General features: G+C 42.4%; 1 protein-coding gene across 7 annotated transcripts in view; it reads left to right on the top strand.

Annotated features, from left to right (window-relative positions):
• The window catches only part of esrrga (estrogen-related receptor gamma a), a 143,889-nt gene that overhangs the window by 92,721 nt on the left and 31,204 nt on the right, over positions 1-19,964 (top strand). For 5 of the 7 annotated variants that reach the window (XM_058629435.1, XM_058629429.1, XM_058629431.1 and 2 more), the window contains 2 exons: positions 8,226-8,650; positions 15,323-15,451. In XM_058629435.1, coding sequence (XP_058485418.1) covers positions 8,226-8,650; positions 15,323-15,451 — 554 coding nt within the window. The remainder of the gene's footprint in view (positions 1-8,225; positions 8,651-15,322; positions 15,452-19,964) is intronic. The other 2 variants (XM_058629434.1, XM_058629432.1) reach the window with 1 other exon arrangement.

Below are 19,964 nucleotides of genomic sequence, written 5' to 3' on the forward strand. Positions count from 1 at the left end.
ATTCATTCATTAGACAAAAGAAGAACTGGTTATTTCACATTCTTGCCGCCGCATGCAGGATCTCCCACGTTAGGTTTTACCTAAACAAGAGGATGCAGTCAGTGATTTCATTGATTTCCACTCTTCAGCCGTTCCAGTGAAAGGCTGGAGGTCACCACAAGTACATGGTATGCAGTTTAGTTCTGCCGAGCCTCAAAATAGAACTGGAATATATGTACATCCCATTTGCAGTCATAAGCTATTTGTCTGTTCATCAAACAAACGTAATTATCCGAGTGTTTATGTTAACCCGGGATCCCGATGATGCACGCCACACACGCCGACTTGAGCCGCTCTGAAGGTTTGAAGCACTATTCTTACAATAGACAACCACCCTTACAAATACAATGACACGCGGCAGATAAGGGGAGACAGAAAGAGAGAGAGAGACAAAGAGAGAGGTACAGAGGGAGAGAGAGAGAGAGACATGGTGACAAAGATAGTGGCTGGCAGCAACACACTTATCAGCCACTGCTCCGCTAGAAAATGACCTAAATCATCAAGATTCCCATCTGACACACACTCACACACACATGTGCACACACAGGGTGAGCAGTGCACTACCTTACTTTTTTTTTTTTTTTTTTGCTCTCCCTGAACAAGCTCAACCTCTTCATATCTTCATATCACCTAAACACGGCACTTACTTTACTGTGACTCATGTGGACCCACATACAGGATGTGAGAGGAAAAAAAAACACACTTTGCATTACCATAATAACACAACTATTTGTGCTATCGGAAACAATCTGACAGTGTCTGAGAGCTGAGGAGTTGTACGTCAAAGCCAACATGTGGATATTACGGTAATTTCACTCGCACTGTTGCAAGAAGCTGGTGAATCAGCGTCTTTGTCACCAAAATGCAGAAAAAGTGGGGGAAAATCTGATGTTCGTGTACAACTAGTGTTTTTTTTTTTGAACAAATCATTTTAAATTGTTAATTCACTATATAAACATCCAATAAATTGTTAATAACTGCCAGATATTGAACGTTAAAATTGACAAAAGCACATTTTCTGGCCCTTTTATGGTTCAAATAAGCAAAACAAAAAGCCCCATAATCTGTATAGCTCTAAAAGTGAGGGTAATATGTATCTTACAACAATATGGTTCATGGACACATTTTGAATAATTGACAATGTACAGCATCTTGGTATTTTCTATCACCCGTCATTCGATAAAAAGAGAAGTGTCGTGCATTTTTAAACGATTAAAAGTTAGATAATCACCCGTCCCCGACCGTGGTCCACCTAATATGGCTAATATGGCACAAATATGCACTTTGAGTTGAACCTGAGATACAAACGACTTTTATTTTTTAATTTAAAATAGTCACAGCTAATACTGTGCACTTTCTGAAGTGTGTGAAGCACAGGTATGACCAAAATAATTGTACCACTAGTTCTTTTTTGATGTACGTTTTACATTTGTCATCACCTGCTGCTTAAAAATGTCTGGCTCTGCTAAATTTCTTGAAATTGAATCGTCCTGGTTTACATCTGTGTGTGTGTGTGTGGGTGTGCATCAGCCCCACCAGTGTGGATAAAGGTGCCCGGCACAGATTTGATATGTGTTACTCCCTCACATTAGTAAGATTCATACTTAGCAGAAGATATTGTGGTAACATACAATCACACGCCGAGGAAATATCGACACACACACACACACACACTCACACACACGTCTGGCGTTTCCTCTCCTCTGCTGCTCTTTACAGCCTAACAGCCCATTGGGCAGAATGTGTTTTAGACATTATCACATTGATTGTATGTAATCAGGGGTTTATTCTGCAGCCAATGAAGTGAATTACAGGTTTCCTGCCCGACTAACACTGTAACAATTGATCTGCTCCCTGGCGCGTGCATGCACGTGTGTGTGTGTGTGTGTGTGTGTGTGTGTGTGTGAATGCAGGGAGAAGCAGTGATAGGAAGACTGTGTGTGTGAGAGTGAGAAGTAGAAATGAAAGAGGGAGAAGGAGCGATTTAGACCCAAAGAGAGCGAGGAGGACGAGGGCTCAGTAGGAGGCAAAGTGGTTTAGATTGACTGTCGCTGCGTGAGTTTTTATTTTGTACTTAAGTTGTTTTTTGTGCGTGGAAACAACTGTAATCATCTGCAAACTGCGGGTGTGTGGAGCTACACACACACACACACACACATGCACCAACACTACACAGCACCACATATGATTGTTTTTTTGTTTTTTTTTAATCCTGTGCTCAGTTTTCCGCCTGTAGCCTATAAATACTTTATTCATTGCACATAAAATCAAGTGGCGATCTACTCCGACGTCACTCAGTGGTTTGTGCTCCAGTTTTGAAGCCTCGTGTTTAGTATGTAGCACCTGGCTCCTTTGTGCTTGAAACCAGACTTGCAACCATGCACCCATCACAGTATCCACGTCCTTTTACGTTATCTTTTGTCTCCAAAAGACTGACTCTTACTGTCATTGTCCAAATGAATTGGACAATTCTCTTAAATTCTTATATTATTCTCAATATTCTTTTAGGCTTGTTTATTCTAATTTAGTTTGAACTTTTGTAATTGCATGGAGAGAGGAATTCCTCTGTATGTAGTGAACCGACAATAAAAACCTCCAAACTCCAAACAAATGGGACCATACATTTCAAAATGGACGTCAATGCTGAAACTAGTGATTAGGACCATGAACTCCTCAGCCGAGCGTTTACTGACGTTGTAAATCAAGTGAGAACTAGCGCTCACTCTCTCATAGACTTATTTTGCATACCATCTTACAGATTTGACAAAATTAGTCCCATAATGACTACTTTATGACAAATAAAGTAGATCTTTTAACAACAATAACTATGTCGTGCACAGTCTCCAGTATGACATGCAGTTCAACAACCTCCCACAAATTGAAATTCGGTCTATTTATAAAATCATTTGGTTCATTTAAGGATGGAAATGTAAAGAAATATTTTTTTGCTCCTTCACCCCTAATCCCCATTCACGCCACTCTTTCATTCATTGTATTTTCTTTTCTGTCCTTCCTTCCTTCCTTCCTTCAATTCCCTCTCATCCCAGAGCATTGCTGTATCATCTAGATAGAATTGTGTAAGGTTTTCTCTCTTTCTTTTCTTTTTTTTTTTTTTCCCTTTTTGCTTATTGGACTGTGTGTTCTTATCAGCATCGAGAGTACAATGCTGGGTGTGATGGAAAGGTATTAGCCAACCCGTGGTAGCTACACTGTCAGCACTTCTCCCTTCTCTGTCTCCACAGCTTTCCTCTCGCTTATTCCGTCTCTACTCTTATTGTTCACTTCTCTTCTTTCTTTCTTTTTCCGAGGGGGGGAATTTGGTTTTAAAACAATGTCAGGACAGTGTTACGTTTCTAATTTCTCCACGCCATGAGTTGTAAAAATGCATTTTTTTCTGTGTGTGCTTAACAGAGAAGTGGAAATATGATAAATGAAAGCAGCCACCGTTCAGTAAAACAAAGTTGGAATTCAGTTGTGCTTGTTTTGACCATAAAAGGGCCAGAAAATGTGCTTTTACCCATTTTTCCCAAAATAACTCTCAATATCTGGCAGTTATTTACAATCGACTGCATGTTAAAATGATGTATTAACAATATAAAATGAAGAAAAACTAAATGTTTTATTTAGAAAAACGAACACCAGATTGTGCGTGCCGAATTTGAACAGTATAACGCATATTTTAAATAATGTTTGTTTGAGTTTTTGTCTCACTGTCCAAAAACAGGCCTATGACAGGTGTTCCATCCCACTCTCTCCTCTCTGGTGACAAAGACGCTGAATCACCGCTTTTCTATAATAACCACACGTCAGCTTTGACGTGCAACTCCTCAGCTTTCACAAACCGTCGCTTAATTGCGGTAACGCAGAGTGCGCTCGTGCAGACGCGTTGTCTTCGATACGCTCTGCGTGAAAGAGACACCGGGATTGAGACACAGCACCAGACTTCCATTGTAAACTTCCACACAACTAGTAGCCTCTCTTCTTCCTCTATAACCCACAGGCAGCAGGGAGTCGTTTGAGGATCATGTTGTGTTTATGGCTGCGACTCGTGAGGCAATCATACAAAGATTGTATGTAATAAAAGAGCACAGAGAAACGCGGCAGTGAAGGCACAGCACAGAGAGAGAGAGAGAGAGAGAGAGGCGCAGAGGCGCAGAGTCGCTGCTCTAATACGATGATTGTATGTTTGTCCCCGACAGTTGTCAGACCAGTGCATCAGCCCACCACTCTAATCACAGCTTGTCACACCAGTGGCCCACCTTTCTTCAAAATACACAGAAGACGAAAAAACACTTCTTTGTTTTTTCTTTCTTTATGTCTTTCTTGCTGTTGCACTCTCTCTCTCTCTCTCTCTCTCTCTCTCTCTCTCTCTCTCTCCCCTCCATATGTTTATCTCCCTTTCATGAGTCCCTGTGTTTTCCTTCAAAAGGTGAGAAATGAAAATGGTACAAAGGGAAGGAAAAAGAAAAAGAGAGAAAATGACGGGGATTGAGTGGGAAATGGAAACAAGGGACGGTGGTAATCTTTTGTATGTGTGTGTGTTTGTGGTAAATAGGCCTTCTGAATATTTGATGCCTGCAGCAACTAACCCGGCACTTTTCTCCCCTTTGCTTTGAAAGTTGTATGTGAAACATACACAACATCGACAATAAGTGGAAATGTATAGAAGTCAACATCTATTCTATTGAACTGGAGGTGACTGAGTCTGAAATCTTTATTTCACCAAGTGGATATTTTCCTGTCTATTACGAGGCTACAAAACAAGTGACAAGTGTCATTTTAAAAATGATTCTAATGACTCTGAGTGAAATGGACCACCAGGTACAGAGCTGGAACCTTCCTCCCTGTCTTCTTGGCCTCTTTATTTTTATTTATTTACTTATGCTCACAGAAAACAAAATCCTTTTCTTGTGCTAAAGTCGTCAGACATAATTGCAGGAAGAAGAAGAAGAAGAAGAATTTAAATGCAAAGTTACCAATTTAGTCAAACCAGCTAATCCTAAAATGTGATTACTGCTCTCCTTAGTGCGCCGCTCATGTCGTAAAACACGCTGCTCACATCTCTGGAAAATCCCGAAATAAAAAGGAATACATTCAAGCCCTTATATAAATCTCTTTAAACCAACTAAAAACTTAAAGAATTTATTTAACAAAAAGGAAAAAAAGAAGATCCACCCCCCCCCCCCCATCCCCCCATCACTTTCTGTCCTCACTCATCTGAAGAGCAGACAGGCACAATAAGACTGCTCTTTCAGCACTGAGCTGACGCTACGTAGCGCCGTAATTATACTGATAACATACATACATAAATGCATTCAACCTCTCACTCGGCACAGCGCACTGGCTGTGATTTCTTAATCTTCTTTCCTCCCCTCTCCTCTGCACACATGTCTTCTTCTTCTTTTTTTTTATTCCTTTTATTCCTCCCCATTCGACTGCCATTATTTTTCATTTATAAGCACAGTGAGAGAGAGAGAGCCGAGAGAAAAAGATGATGATGGAGGAAAAGAAAGGGAGAGATCGAGCAAATAGGAGGAACAGAAAGGGGGGGGGGAGAGAAGAGAAGAGAAGAGAAGAGAAATAGATGAGAATTTGAGAGAGAGAGGAGAAGAATAAAAGTACCTGAGATCTTTTGGCACTCAAAATCTTTCACTTAATGGTACTCGGAAGGATTGTGGTCAGGGGGAGGGGACACGAAAGAGCATAAAGAGTGAAAAAGGAGATATTAAATCATCACCATCACATCATCTACTTAAATGGCTCTGCTCTCTTTTTCTGGCACCACCATATTTTTGTCTCCTTCTATACTAGAACAACGCAAGCCCGGCACAATCTCTCATCGTCCCCATTATTCCACATTTACATTCTGCATATTCTCAGCATCTTTCCATCATGTTGTCCCGTGTCCACGTCTGCCGCAGTGTCACAGCTTTACCCACCTTTTCTCTGCGATTCGTGTCCAAACCTTTGCCACTGTCGCTGTCATTCCAGAATATCTATATTTATAGACACTGGTGAATAATAGAAAGTCGGGATTAATAAGAGTACGGGACGCCGGGATGTGGGGGATAAAAGATATGATGAAAAGGGGAAAGGCCAAAGTAATGTACATTATAAATGTCATGTCACTTTATGAAAGTAGAAATTTATGAAAAAGAAAGGACAGGAAAGTAACTTTGCTGCCTCGCCTCCTCGTCTATGTAGATTTTTTTTGGAGTCATCAGGTAAATGTCATTAAAAACTTTTTCTTCCCCAAACAAAGATATTCTTCTACTAAGCATATACAATGTTTTATAACACCAACGTCTTCTGCGGCTCAATCCAGGGGAGTGTCTCTGTTAAACTGGCTTTGGCTCCTCCCACCACAGCACAGATTTATGTAATTATGTCTATTAATTTGATGTCCTATACTTCCATGCTTGTTTGACGTTTTCATGTTTTTTTTTCATGTTCAGAAAATGCCCATTTTTCCAGAATAACTTTCAATATCTGGCATTTATTTACAATGTACTGCATGTTAAAATACTATATTAACAATTTAAAATGACGAAAAGTGTTTTTATCGAGAGAAAATAATTGACCATGCGTCGGCTCTGACGTGCAACTTCTCAGCTTTCAGAAACCGTTGCATGATTGCGGGAATGCAAACGTGTCGTCTGTGATACGCTCGGTGTTCAATGCTCGTGGGTGGATGATGGCTTCGGTTCAGAGAAACCAAACTGCCAAGCGTTGTATTTTACTGCACTTTAAATGCTTCAAATCTAAAACCTGCTGTCTGTAATTTCACTACCCTCCGTCACTGGCTGCCTCCAGCCCTGGCTGTCTCGTCTGCCTACCTGTTTTCCCTCTCTGTATCCATTCCACATCCCCCCCCCCCCCCCCCCCCACACCCCCGCCCTCCCTCTGCCCGACAGGATCTCCATTCTCTGTCAAGGCGCTGTCTGTGTTTTATGGGTCCCTGTAGAACAGGGATCTTTTACAGGCCGACAGGACTTTAGAAGCCCATCGTTTAGCAGCATCCTGCCTTAATTAAAAACCCCTTTTGTGCTCTCTGCTTTTAACAATGAAAAGATGGAGAAGGAAGGGTGGGGGGGGGGCAGGGTTAGAGGGAGAGAGAGAGAGAGGGAGAGAGTGGTAAATGCAAAAAAGGAAGAGAAAGAGAAATGGCAGTGAATGGGAGGTGAATAGAAAGACAGGCAGACCGATAGTAAGGTAGACAAAAGAAGGGATGGAGAGATATGGACACAGAGAAGATAGCTGTTAATTACAACTGCCATTAACAAGACACAGTCGGCCTCCTCAGGGAGAAGAAGAGGGGAGAGGAGGGAGAGAGAGAAAGAAAGTTGGAGTGGCTGGATAAAGGAAAGAGGATTCAGCAACAGAACCAGACATGAGGAGAGAGAGATATAGCTCCGGATTTATAAGGATTTAGTTGTTTTTTTAACATTTTTTTGATAAAAGGAAAAAGGCCAAACATTATAAATGTCATGTCACTTTATGAAAGTATGCATTCATAAAAAAAAAAGAAGTTAACTAAGTATTAATATTCAGCAGCCATCTTGGTGGCTGTGACCTAAAAACTACATCCTTGCTTAGATCAGATAAATGTCATTAAAACCCTAAAAGATCCCTTAAAAGAACCCTTTTCCCAAAATATTTTTTTTTCTATTAAGCATATACAAGGTTTTTGTGGCACCAACCTAAACCACGCTCTTTAAATACTGTGCGGCCACGTATGAGTGTGTGTCTCTGTTTGTGTGAGGCTGTCGTTGGGATGATGGAGCAGCAGAGAGTCTGCTTACTGATTACCTTCATGTAGAACAAACTGCTATTGACTGAGAATTGACGGATGACCATCGGCCCCGAGCATGTGTTCTTCGTGGCTCCTGGTGGCTCCAAGAAACGCCTCGCTGCGACTCTGCCTTACACCACGTTTCCCTGATCAACCCAAATCTTGAATCCACTTATGATGTATTTATCATCATAAGTCTCTTACGCTCTTTAATTACCCCCCTTCTCTTTAGCTTCCCTTCTCTGTCTTTCATTTATCTTTGAAAATAAAATAACAAATGCAATGGATGGATTTTATACTTACAGTATAGATGTTGTAATATGTCTGTGCTTTTCTTGGTAGTATTCGTTCTCATCTCCCTCTCCTATTTGTTCCTGTCTCTCTCTCCCTTCAGGCTTCTCTGCAGAATGTCCAGTAAGGAGCGCCACCTTGAGTCCAACTGTCCGTCCTCTTACATAAAGACTGAGCCCTCTAGTCCTGCCTCCTTGACTGACAGTCTAAACCATCACTCCCCCGGCGGCTCCAGCGACGCCTCAGGCTCATATTCGTCAACGATGAACGGCCACCCCAACGGATTAGACTCCCCGAGTCTTTACGGCTCCAACGCAGGGCCGCTGGGTCCCGCCAGCGGCCCCGGATCGAAGCGGTACGAGGACTGTTCGTCAACTATCGGGGAAGACTCACAGATCAAGTGCGAGTACATGCTGAACTCAATGCCCAAGAGGCTGTGTCTGGTGTGCGGGGACATCGCGTCAGGGTACCACTATGGCGTGGCTTCCTGTGAGGCCTGCAAAGCCTTCTTCAAACGCACCATTCAAGGTTGGCTTCCATTTTGACTTTGCGTGTCTTTGTCTGTCTAATTTTCTGTCTTGCGTCTAGCTGTAGTAGCTCTATCATCACAGGTGTGGTCAGTTGTCTCTTTCTATTTTTGCCTCCTTTTGTGGCTTTTTTTTCTCTAAATTGGTGAAACCAACAATGTTGTTTGTTGGAATGGGTTGCCTTTTTTTTTTTCAATTCCTACATACATTCGTACTTGTGTAAATGATTGTAAACAAGAGTAAGGTCTAGGTAAATAGGCCTTAGGTAAAGAGTATAGTGTGGTCTACTGTAGTGAGTGAACTCATGACTGCTGCACATGCACAGGGAGCAGTGTACCGGTAGCTTGGTTGGTTTTGTGGCTAGACATTGGGGAAGATGAAAGCCTTTCGTGGCATAGCCATACAAAATATTAGGTGCACCAGTGTGCGACTAAAGAAAAACCTTTGTCACAAACCCCTGGAAAATGTTGTATTTTTTTTAAGAATGACCGAAGAAAATACAATGAGTTCCAATCTATTTGGTGTTGAATCCATGAGAGGCAAGAACAGTGGTCGTGTTGATATTTTAATTCGATTTATTACAATTTGATTACAATCTTATAAAGGTTGGTTGTAAAGTCCGCCTCTTCTTTGATTTAAATGGCTACCTGCTCTAAGTTGGACAGTGGGAAGTGCTGTGACTCTTCCAGGTTCAGCTTAGGTCAGAGATTAAAGGTGACAATAGTGCATTTGCTGGTTTCTTTAAAAGCACAAATGTTCAGAGAATTGTTGCACCTAAATATAACTTATTACACTGAGCGTTCCCTCCATCACATACACTCGAGTTACCATGCAAGATCCAGGACATATGATAAAAGCCTGGGGCTATATTTGAACCCAGATTTTAATGTGGCACATCTCGTCCTCTGTCTGCTAAGTGAGCCACCAGGACATTCACCAAAGTTTTCTTAACTATTCAATTTTTTTTTGTCACGCAATGGGCATACACACACTCAGATAGTGTATATGCATCCAATCAGGTTCATGGCTACACAGAAACTCCCAGACACGCCCCTATTTCACCCTCAACCTTGACCTCCTCTTCATCAATCATAAAAGAGTAATTCCCAGGTAGTGTTTGCATTCCCAGATCCAACTGATTATGCCTCACAGAGCGAGCGTGTACTATAAGCCTGTTGTCTAGAAGATAACATGGCATCAGATGAAGGTCAGATGTCACGTCTAGGTGTCAGGAGTTCAGGTCAGACGCTAAAGGAAAGAAGGTTTAGAGCAGTAATCCACATGATGAGAAGAGTAGCAGGAATTGGGCTCGGTAATCCTTTGCTTCTGTCTTGTCGGGTTAGAAGTCGTCTGTGAAATGCATAGGTATTTGGATTTTGTTGATATTTAGTTGTTAATAAACACTGTATTATTCATTTACCCTTGTAGATACAGTGTAGGTCAGTCTGTCAGACCAACAATCAGCCATAATATAAAGCAGGCAGTCACACATTTGTCCTCTAATCCACCCAATACAACTGCTGTGCTTGTTTCACCAGACTTAACTTACTAACATTAAGGATGTATGTCATTTTAACAGATTTATAGATGTGTTTTTTTGTTTGTTTTTTTTGCAAATATAGAGACCAGTGGCCACCTCCTCTTCCCTTAAAAACAGCACTCCACGTTATTATTTACTTAATTTTCAATTTACATCTGTTTTTTATAGTAATAGATTTATTTTGGCATCATTCCATTAAAAAAAAAACACTTGAACTTTGAAATTCTGTAAAATATTATCTTGACTATCTTTATTGCAATATCAAGTGATAGTTTTAAGACCATATTGCCCACCTGATACTGAACAGTTGTTTTTAGACCAGACTAGACGCTAATTAGCCCTAAGGACATTTGAGTTTGACGTAAATACTTAGTTAGAAATGATTCAAAGTCAATCGCATTGTCCATGTCACAATAAGAAAAATAATTTTCCACTAACACTGAGTTTGTCAAAAATAGTTTTTGGACAAAAATGAAGGTCTATTGCACATATATCTGCCATAGACCATCATATATCAAGTTATATCTGGCTCACTGTTGTGGTCATGGTCATGCTATTTGTAGACAGTATAACATGATGCACTTGTAGGTATGGGAAAGCATTGGAATTGCATTTGCAGTTCTGATACTATTTTCTATACATATACATATATAATTAGGTGGGTCCATCCCCCAACAGGACAGCACCTGTGTCAGTCATTCTGCAACTGCAATAATCAAGCTACCAGTCTACAGTCAGTAGCCATCGATCCATTCAGTCAGTCAGTCATATCAGACAGGATTCATCTATCTGCCTTTCCATCCATCCACCTATCTGTTGCTGCTTTCTTTTGCCCCCGATAAGCAGCTTTCCCAGTAAAGCCCCAGAGAGAAGGCGAGAAATGTGTGTGTGTGTGTGTGTGGGGAGGGGGCAGGGGAGTGGGGGGTTCTTACTTCCACTAGATGGTCACCACTACGTAGAGATGACCTGTATGTGTTTATTATGGGATGAGATCAGGACACGGTGCAATCCCAACAAAGAGATTGAAGCGCACACACACAGAGATAAAGGTGGAGGCTCGCTCACACGCACAAACACTCGCTCCCATAGACAACAGCGCGCATGAACACGGTCACGCGCATGTCCCTGTAATCATCCCGTGTAAAGGTTTAACCCCTAAATCATGTGTCAACGCTGCACAGTCTAATAGTTGACCAATTCCAGATGTCTCATTTCATTTAGAGGGCTTGTTAAAGGTTACACAGGTGAGGGCATGGTCAGAGATTAAATACAATAGCTCACCAAACATATACTGTTTAATACATCTTCAGAGTTTGACCTTGAATTGGTTTGAAGCAATGTTGGCCCCTCTTTTCTCTGACTGCCTTCATATTCACTCGATTTGTAATCCACCTGTCTCCTGTAGTGGGCATGTTGCAGATCAGGAAGGCTAGAGTTAAAGGTTATGGGTCACGACTACTGCAGCTGCGGGACGGTTGTGGCAAACGTTGCAATGGAATGCTGCAGTTTGTTTGAGGCAAAACATAAAAAAGCATCAACCTTGCGTCTGGATATGCTGTCAAAAGTTGAACACCACACAGTTTAAATGTCTCAGTTGGCCGGAGCAACAATATAAATTCACATTTCTGCTCTATGGCAATGATAAGTGAATGTTGGCTATTTATTCAATTTACACAATTTGTAAATTACTCATACTCATGCAATTATTACCATAAATGTAAATAGGGTTATTCAGGAGCTGGAAAATAATAATAAATGCTCATTTAGTTTGGGAACAAATATATGACCAACCGTTTATTGACCCTGTCGGTGTTCGATTCCTTTAAAGGAGTGACCCGTTGTGATTAGCTCGTTTACTCCAGCAACCTATGTCTCAGTGTGATTTCGAGCGCTTCCTCTGGAAAATACTGGTGCTGAGGTGCTGTGCCAATCTCAGCTGACATAGGGCGATAGGCGAGGTAGGCGAGGTACATCCTATCCTACATAGCGACAAACAACCATTCACTCTCACACCTTCGGTCAAATTAGAGTGTCCAGTTTACCTAATCCCGACACAAATTCATTTGCCAATAATTTAGCGATCGGTATAGTATTACATAGCATGATGACCCGGTCGTATTGCTTCTTTAATCAATGTTTGTGCTTCTGTACAACAGTTTGTTTGGATGCAGAATGAACAATCTTAGAGCCCGTGGAACAAATGGGCCATGACATTATCTTTGGCTAGCACACAAGCCAAACTCATCCACACAGACAAGCACGGGTATGTGTCTGCGAGTGTGGGCTCGTGCTCATCCAAATGAAAACGAGCGCGGGGTAATGTGTGCATCTTTGCACACGTGCCCGTGTTTATGTGTGGTTGTTAGTAAAAGTGTGCGTGTCTTGGCTGGAAAGCGGGGCCGGCCTCAGATGGGCAGCAGCAGACATATTGGTATGTTTCAACCCATTAGCCAATAAAACCGCAGGTAATCACGAAAAAACACCTCCAGCTGGACAGGGAGAGGACCATGGGGGGGGGGGCGGGGAGAGGAGGGGAGGAGTACACCTGTTTAGATATGGAATGAAAGAACGTAGGAAGAAGAGGGAGGCTGGACTGGTCATGTGGATGTAGGACGGAATTAGTGGCGCGTGTGTGTGTGTGTGTGTGTGTGTGTGTGTGTGTGTGTGTGTGTGTGTCACAGCATGGAGGAAGTGGCCGTGGCAGCTGCTGTTTCTGTGGCGTCAGTCCAGCGACACCTGACAACCTGCATCTATCACTCCCTTATTGAGAGAGAGGGATACAGGGGAGAGAGAGAGGAGGAGGAGGAGGATGAGTGCAAAGTGTGGGTGAGGGAGAGAGAAGGCAATGAAATGAAAAAGAGAGAGGCAGCAAGAGCAGGAGGAGTGGAGGAGAGCGAAGAAGAGGGCTGATGTCTGTGATTTAGAGCAAAGGAGTGACTTGAGGGTGTAGTGAAAATGGTGGATGGGACGGTCAACCGAGGGTGGTCACGTGACCGCTCTGTTTCTCCGCACCTTTGAGAAAATAAAGGAATCCTGTCATTTTGTTCGTAGACTGAATGGGAAGTCGTGTCCTAAGGTTGGGTCAGGTTTGGACAAAATGTTGACTGGTATGTCTTTTATTGCGGCGATGTCCCCTTCACTTATTTACATAACAACACCTCAATGCAACAGTGAGGCCATCTATCCGATTGCAGGGTTACCCTTGACTCAAGGTTACATTTGCCTGTGCTGGGTTCAGGTCAGGCTTGGTTGGTTTTGTCTTCGGCTCGGTCAGTTTTGGACAGAATAATGTGACCCCAGCCTCACTATATCACCCACCTTCCCTCTGGCTGTGTCCCCCCCCCCCCCTTTCAAACTATCTGAAGAAAACACAAAAAGAACAGCATAATGGGGGTGAGAGGCGGAGTTAATGTCAAGACAAAACAGAAAGTTAGTGTTGTAAGATGGTGTGAGATTGAACAGGCAGATGTCCAGAGCGCACACACACAAACCTGTACAGTGGTGGTCAATTGTCATGCAGCAGGTGGACACACACACACACACACACACACACACACACACACATACATCTCAAAAGAGATTGCAGGGGATTTGAGGTTCTCATATCCCTTTCACTGACACTGGCACACACACACACAAACACACACACACACACACTTGCCTACAAACTCACACGTTATACATTGGAGAACCTCTCTGCATTAAGCCCACGCCAATGCACAGTAAGACATATGAAGGTAGAAACACATGGAGGCGATGGCAATCTGATATCTTCCATTTTTATGTTTAAATGTCCATATCCAAGAATACAAAGAGTATACAGCCATAGGTAACCATAGGTTACACCTGAATAGTAGAATGTAACATACGCTAAACAAATATACTAGTTTTTTTTATCATTTTAACCATAGTTAATATTAGTACACATATTATAATGTGTACTTATAATATAATATAATATAATATATATACTTTTTTTTTTCCTCTCTCTGGAAGTTGAACACATTTAGCCTCGATGGTGGCAGCTGTATAGAGTAAGTGGCTCTTACTCTAGATACAGAAGGTATCCATTACCAGTGCTGGCTTGTTAAGCCCCGCACTAATAAGGCATTTGATTACCCATTAACCAGCACAGAGTCTGTGTCGTGGCATTAGCACATCTTGGTGCTAGTTAAGTGTCTGTCTTAACGACTAAATGAATCCCCTCCTCCTCTATCATCGGCGGCATGCAAAGGTTGGGCGTAAGCTAACTAGTCCCATTAGTAGTGTCCATTAGACTGCGAGCGTTCCCACAGCATTTAGCGCGTTTTAGATTTTTACTTTAACTAATAGGGTCGATTAATGAGCATCTTGTTAGCCATTAGGACGTGTTTATGCATTTAGCCCTTTTCCCAAAGCTAACTAGCCTTCTTAATCAGTCCAGTAATGAGAAACATCCTCTCCACAGCAGCAGCAGTCGATAGCGATTGCTGTTTACTCGTTTCAGCGGCAGATCCATCAGCTTACAGGCGGCTGCAGGTGTCAGAGCAGCAGCTCCACATAGTTCTGTCTACAAAGCCCAAAACAACTCATAAACTATAGTAGGCACAGGAGCATCCTCTGTCTCCTAACTGTCCTGTTATTGGTCAGGATGGTTGTTTGCTCTGTACCATTCCATCTTAAGGTCAAATATCAATAATAAGGTATCCTAAAATTGCCTGTTTTATTGTATACATTCAACTTAAAAAAAAAAACGACTCGATTATTTGAATGTATTTGGATTTATTTGGTGTTTGGATTTAGTGACTACTGACATGTAATACGTCTTTTAGGTAGTATTTTTCTATATTTTACTTATTTTATTCATCTCTGCTGTGCAGCACTTGCTTCAGTTGTTGTTGTTTTTAAAGTGCTTTATGAATTGAGTTGGTTAAGGTGTTTGACTCTGGTGTGGGAGAGTAGCGTTCAACACCGACTGTGACCTTTACTTTTTATCCTGTGTTTAAATTTAGCACGTAATACTGTTCCATCGTAATTAACATTTCCTCTTCTTTTGTAAGTCGCTTAAATGTAAAGTTGAATTGGATCGGATTGGATTTCCTGTCTCAAAATGAAACATCTTCCTCTGTCTTCCCCCAACATGTCTCCATACAGGCAACATCGAATACAGCTGTCCAGCCACCAACGAGTGCGAGATCACCAAGAGGAGACGCAAGTCGTGTCAGGCCTGCCGCTTCATGAAGTGTCTTACTGTGGGCATGCTGAGGGAGGGTAAGGGAAAAGGTCTCTTACTTATATTTCTCTGTTAACCGTGCTACATGAAGCATTTTAAAACCAATCAATTTCAAGAATAGCTCAATTGAAACTTGAAAACACAAGAAGTAACAGTGATCAATGTCATCAAAGTATCAGTGATTTTTCGAATAATGCTGCATGTAGCACTTCAGATTGTTTATCATAGTTATATATTGCAAACTTTCCTCTTCTTTCTTCTTGTTGTGTTCTTACATTCTTGTGTCCATCTTCTTTGTCTGTCCTCCTGCGTCATCATTTACCATTAATTCACATTCTTCTCGCTGTGTTCCGTGAGATAATTCCAGATATGTGAGTCATACACAACAGATTCTGAGGGTACATGTATATGTATATATCTTTGTTTGTTGGTGAAAAAAGGTAAAAACTAAAACTCTGCCCAAAACCGCTTTGATTAAATACACTCACTCTCTCATTTTTCCACTCCCCTGTTACCTCTGCTTCTTTCTCTCTCTCTTTCCTCTGCCCACCTCTGACCTTTTTACTCCCACTGCACTTCCAACGATGAAAGGAGGGAGAGGAGGAGTGAGGGCCAACGATGAGGGCCAATAGCGAGGCGAAGAGAGGCATATCTGAAGGGGAACGCAGGGGGAAAGCTAAGGGGAGGGAGAGAGAGGAGAGATTGATTTATAGGAGCAGAGGAGAGGGACCAGGGGAGGATGGGAGGCAGGGGGAAGGTGGTTGAATGAAGCAGAAAGTGTGTGAGAGGGAGAAAGGAGGAGAGAGCAGGGTCAAGGTTGTAATTGATGGGAGACCTGGCCTACGCCCCCTACCTCACACTGGTCAGGGAGTGTGGCTCTGCCGGCGCCTGCCAGCCCTCCGTCCATTCATTCCTGTCTACATCTCTCCCTCCAGTTCTCCCACTCTGTTTGTGTTGCCTTCCATCACTCCACTCTCCTCTTCACCTCGCTGTTCTCTGGGATACCCATCCATACCTCCGCAGCTCTTCATTCACCCAAACATTAGTATGAAAACCTGGACAATATAGAGGTTAACAGGAGACAGAAACGCTGATGAATTTGGTAAATGTTGAATATAACACTTCAAACACTCACACATTAACTTGCTTTGGCACCAACCACAAAACAAAATTGGTTGCCATTTCACTTTACCTCTGCAGAGACTTTTGAGAAAAGGTATGAGGACTAATGCCATCACATTAGCCTCTATCGGGACATGAAATTTTCAAATGTATATTTCAGTTCTTCAAGTTGCAGAATGCTGTAAAACTATATCTTAATCCATATTTCAATTCACTGCAAAACCATGCCCATCTCTGTCTCTCCTCTCCTTCTCTCGCTCTCTAAACACACACACACACACACACACACACACACACACACACACACACCCACAAGCTGCTGTCGTTGCATTTGTTCTCCCAGTCGATCTGACATAGGCAGAACCCATGTCTCATCCCCTGTTTTGTATCATATACAAGTGTGTGGCCACAAACACACACACACACACACACACACACATGCTTGTAAGAGCTTGTAATATCAGCAGTCTCGTCGTCGGCGCTTAGACCGAAACCTTCTTGAAACAGAAACCAAATCACTGTCGCTGCTAAGCGTAAACTGAAGCTGATACTTTAAGTGATTTGTTTTAATTGATTGTTTCCCTAATATATATTTTAAAAGACGTTATTGATCAGTCAGGGCGTCTGATGTCAGGTTGTAGTGATGACGGGGATTTTTGTCAGCCATGTAACAGCTGTGTTGCATTAACCCTCACCATCTTTGATTCTCTACTTCAGCAGATAAATTACTAAGATATTACATCCGTATAATGTATTATATATGTTGTTGGAAAGTGCATGTTTTTATTTTATCTTTGAGGTGTTTTTTCGTGGGTTCTTTTTGCTCAAGTGTGATCCACATGAACCTGTGTGTGTGGGCAGGTTGGGCAGGTAAAAAACAAATAGCTGCCTTTTGTTGTTTCTGATTCACACACACACACACTAGACCTACATATATATAGATCAACATGACAGAACACAGCCACCCCATTTGTTGTGCTGGCTGTGAATTTAATATGGGGGGGGGGGGGGTCACACTCTACATATGAATAAGGGTCATTTGTAAAATTCATACATCCATTTTCTTATATTGCCTCATTTTCACTCTTTTAAACCCACGGGAAATTTGGAAAAGATCAACATCCCTATAAAAGAGCTAAATATATTTCCTCACCTTTTCCTCTTTTCTTTGTTCCTCTGGAGGTGTATAAACGCTGCTAACGTATGGAATGAGTTATCCGCCCGTTTTTACACCGCTAACGCAAGCCCCAACTGATCGGAAATACTTGGCATTTCTTGCCTCGTTTTATAGACACTTTTGTGCCTAATTAATAGAATATGTAACGGTGGCTGCACAAATGTCTAACAATGTGATTATAGTCAAATGTTGTCACTCTGCGACAACAGTCCTTCGCACACATGTCACATGCCACCCGTCGTTACAGCAAAACTAATGGTGAGTGGCTTGATCGGTTTTCATGTGAGCTCACGGTGGGTGTCGGGGACTAGCAGGTGGTAGAAAGGTAAAGTGTGTGTGTGTGTGTGTGTGTGTGCACCCGTGTGTGGATGCTGTATTTTACCCCTCAGGGCAAGATCTGCCTCGAATTAGCTTTGTCGCCCTGGGAGACAGAGAGGTTGAGATGAAGAGCAAGTGAGGCAGCTATAGGCACATGTGTGTGTGTGCGTGTTTGTGTGTGTGTGTGTGTGTGTATGCACGCACACACATTTATGTGAGGGTTGAAGAGAAGGCCAGAGGGCAGTAAACTGAGCCATTTCGCTGTGTGTTCTCTTAAACATGCACCAGATCATGTGATTACACACACACACACACACACACACACACACACACACACTTGATTTTATTTTGTTTTCCCACCCTCTACTGAGAGGAGAGGAGAGGAGAGGCATAAACGAGCAGGAGGTAAACTGAAGGAAAAGAATGAATGAATATGGATCACCCAGCCACCAATATGTAGCAACTCATTTCTGGACCAAGGCAATTAAAAAGCCTGACTGCATTATGAGGACTTCCCCTCTGGCAATGGCTGTCTGTCCATTTTTAATGAGGTCATAATGATGCGTCAGCTGAAGACCGAAAGGTCACAGGGGTGGTGCTTCAATCTGCCATGAGACGGGGGGGGGGGTTGAGAGAGGCGTATAATTGCAGGTAAAAGATGTAATGAAAAATTAGGAAACAGGAAAAGGTGAATTTTAACAGCTGCTCAACCTCATAAAAGACATTTTAATTGTATTTATTTGCAAGCGACAGCAAGATGAGACCAAACAATGGGATGTTTTTACGATGAGACATGGTGTGTTTCAATGGATTCGGTGTGCTGTGAGAATGTTGTGAGAGAAGTCTGCAGCTACAGATCCCTCCAGCATATGATCTCTGGCACAGTTATTTCCATTTAAATACACAAACGGATGGCTAAGACAGATGTCGCGCATTCAGCGCCGATTTGTGCAAATATCACGCTCATAATACAAAACACGGATCACACATTTGAACATGAAAGGTGTTGGCATAGGCTCGCCGTCCAGGAGCCAGCCACATTCACGCTGCATGTACGTTCTACATATTGACAGACTTGCTCCCCGTACAACAGAGCGTCTTTGATGATGGCACGTCTGATGAATAATGGCCGAACAGACAGAATGTGTTGAATCCAAAAACCAAAGCTTCCACATTGCTGTAACGCTGTAAATGGCCAGCTGGACTCAGATGGTGGACTAGTCGAGAGAAAAGTCCACAGACTGCAAATATAAACCTTGGCTCAGTGCCCCACATGTGTGCACACACACACACACACACACACATACACTTACAGCTCGTGCCAACTTTGGCCGTGCTCCCCATGGCCTCTAAGACCTAATGAGTGAGATCGGGTGGAAGGCCCCAGTCTATGTGAATGTTGCAGGTGTGTGTGTGTGTGTGTGTGTGTATACAGCTGGTGGTGTGCGTCATATCTCTCCTTAAAGCTCAACGATCATGACTGCTGGTATCCAATCACATCACTGCGCACACACACCATTAAAACAACTGGCAGCACGGGTTTACTCCCAATATACAAACACCATTAAAACAACTGGCAGCACACGTTTACTCCCAATATAATTTGTTGTATGTATTGATATACAGGAAACAATAAGATGAAGATGAATTATTTAACATCCCAATTCACAAAAATTGGTGACAAGAGGAGGAAATTGCATTTGGGCACGAGGACAGGGGGCGCAGGGTATCGAACCACCAACTTCCTGATTGAAATATGGAAATAAAACTACAAGGAACAAGTGGTTTTGAAAATAAGAAAATAATGAAAGTAGAGGAGGAGTGAGTGAGTGAGGGAGCGACTGAGTTGGGGGGAAGAAGACAAGAAAAGAGGTCGGGGGAAACGGACGAGTGCCAGACAACTGGTGGCGTCTGGTGTTCCCCCATGGGAAACTTGTAGCTAAATC

Source organism: Solea solea, chromosome 5 (assembly GCF_958295425.1).
Source record: "Solea solea chromosome 5, fSolSol10.1, whole genome shotgun sequence".
Lineage (NCBI taxonomy): Eukaryota > Metazoa > Chordata > Actinopteri > Pleuronectiformes > Soleidae > Solea > Solea solea.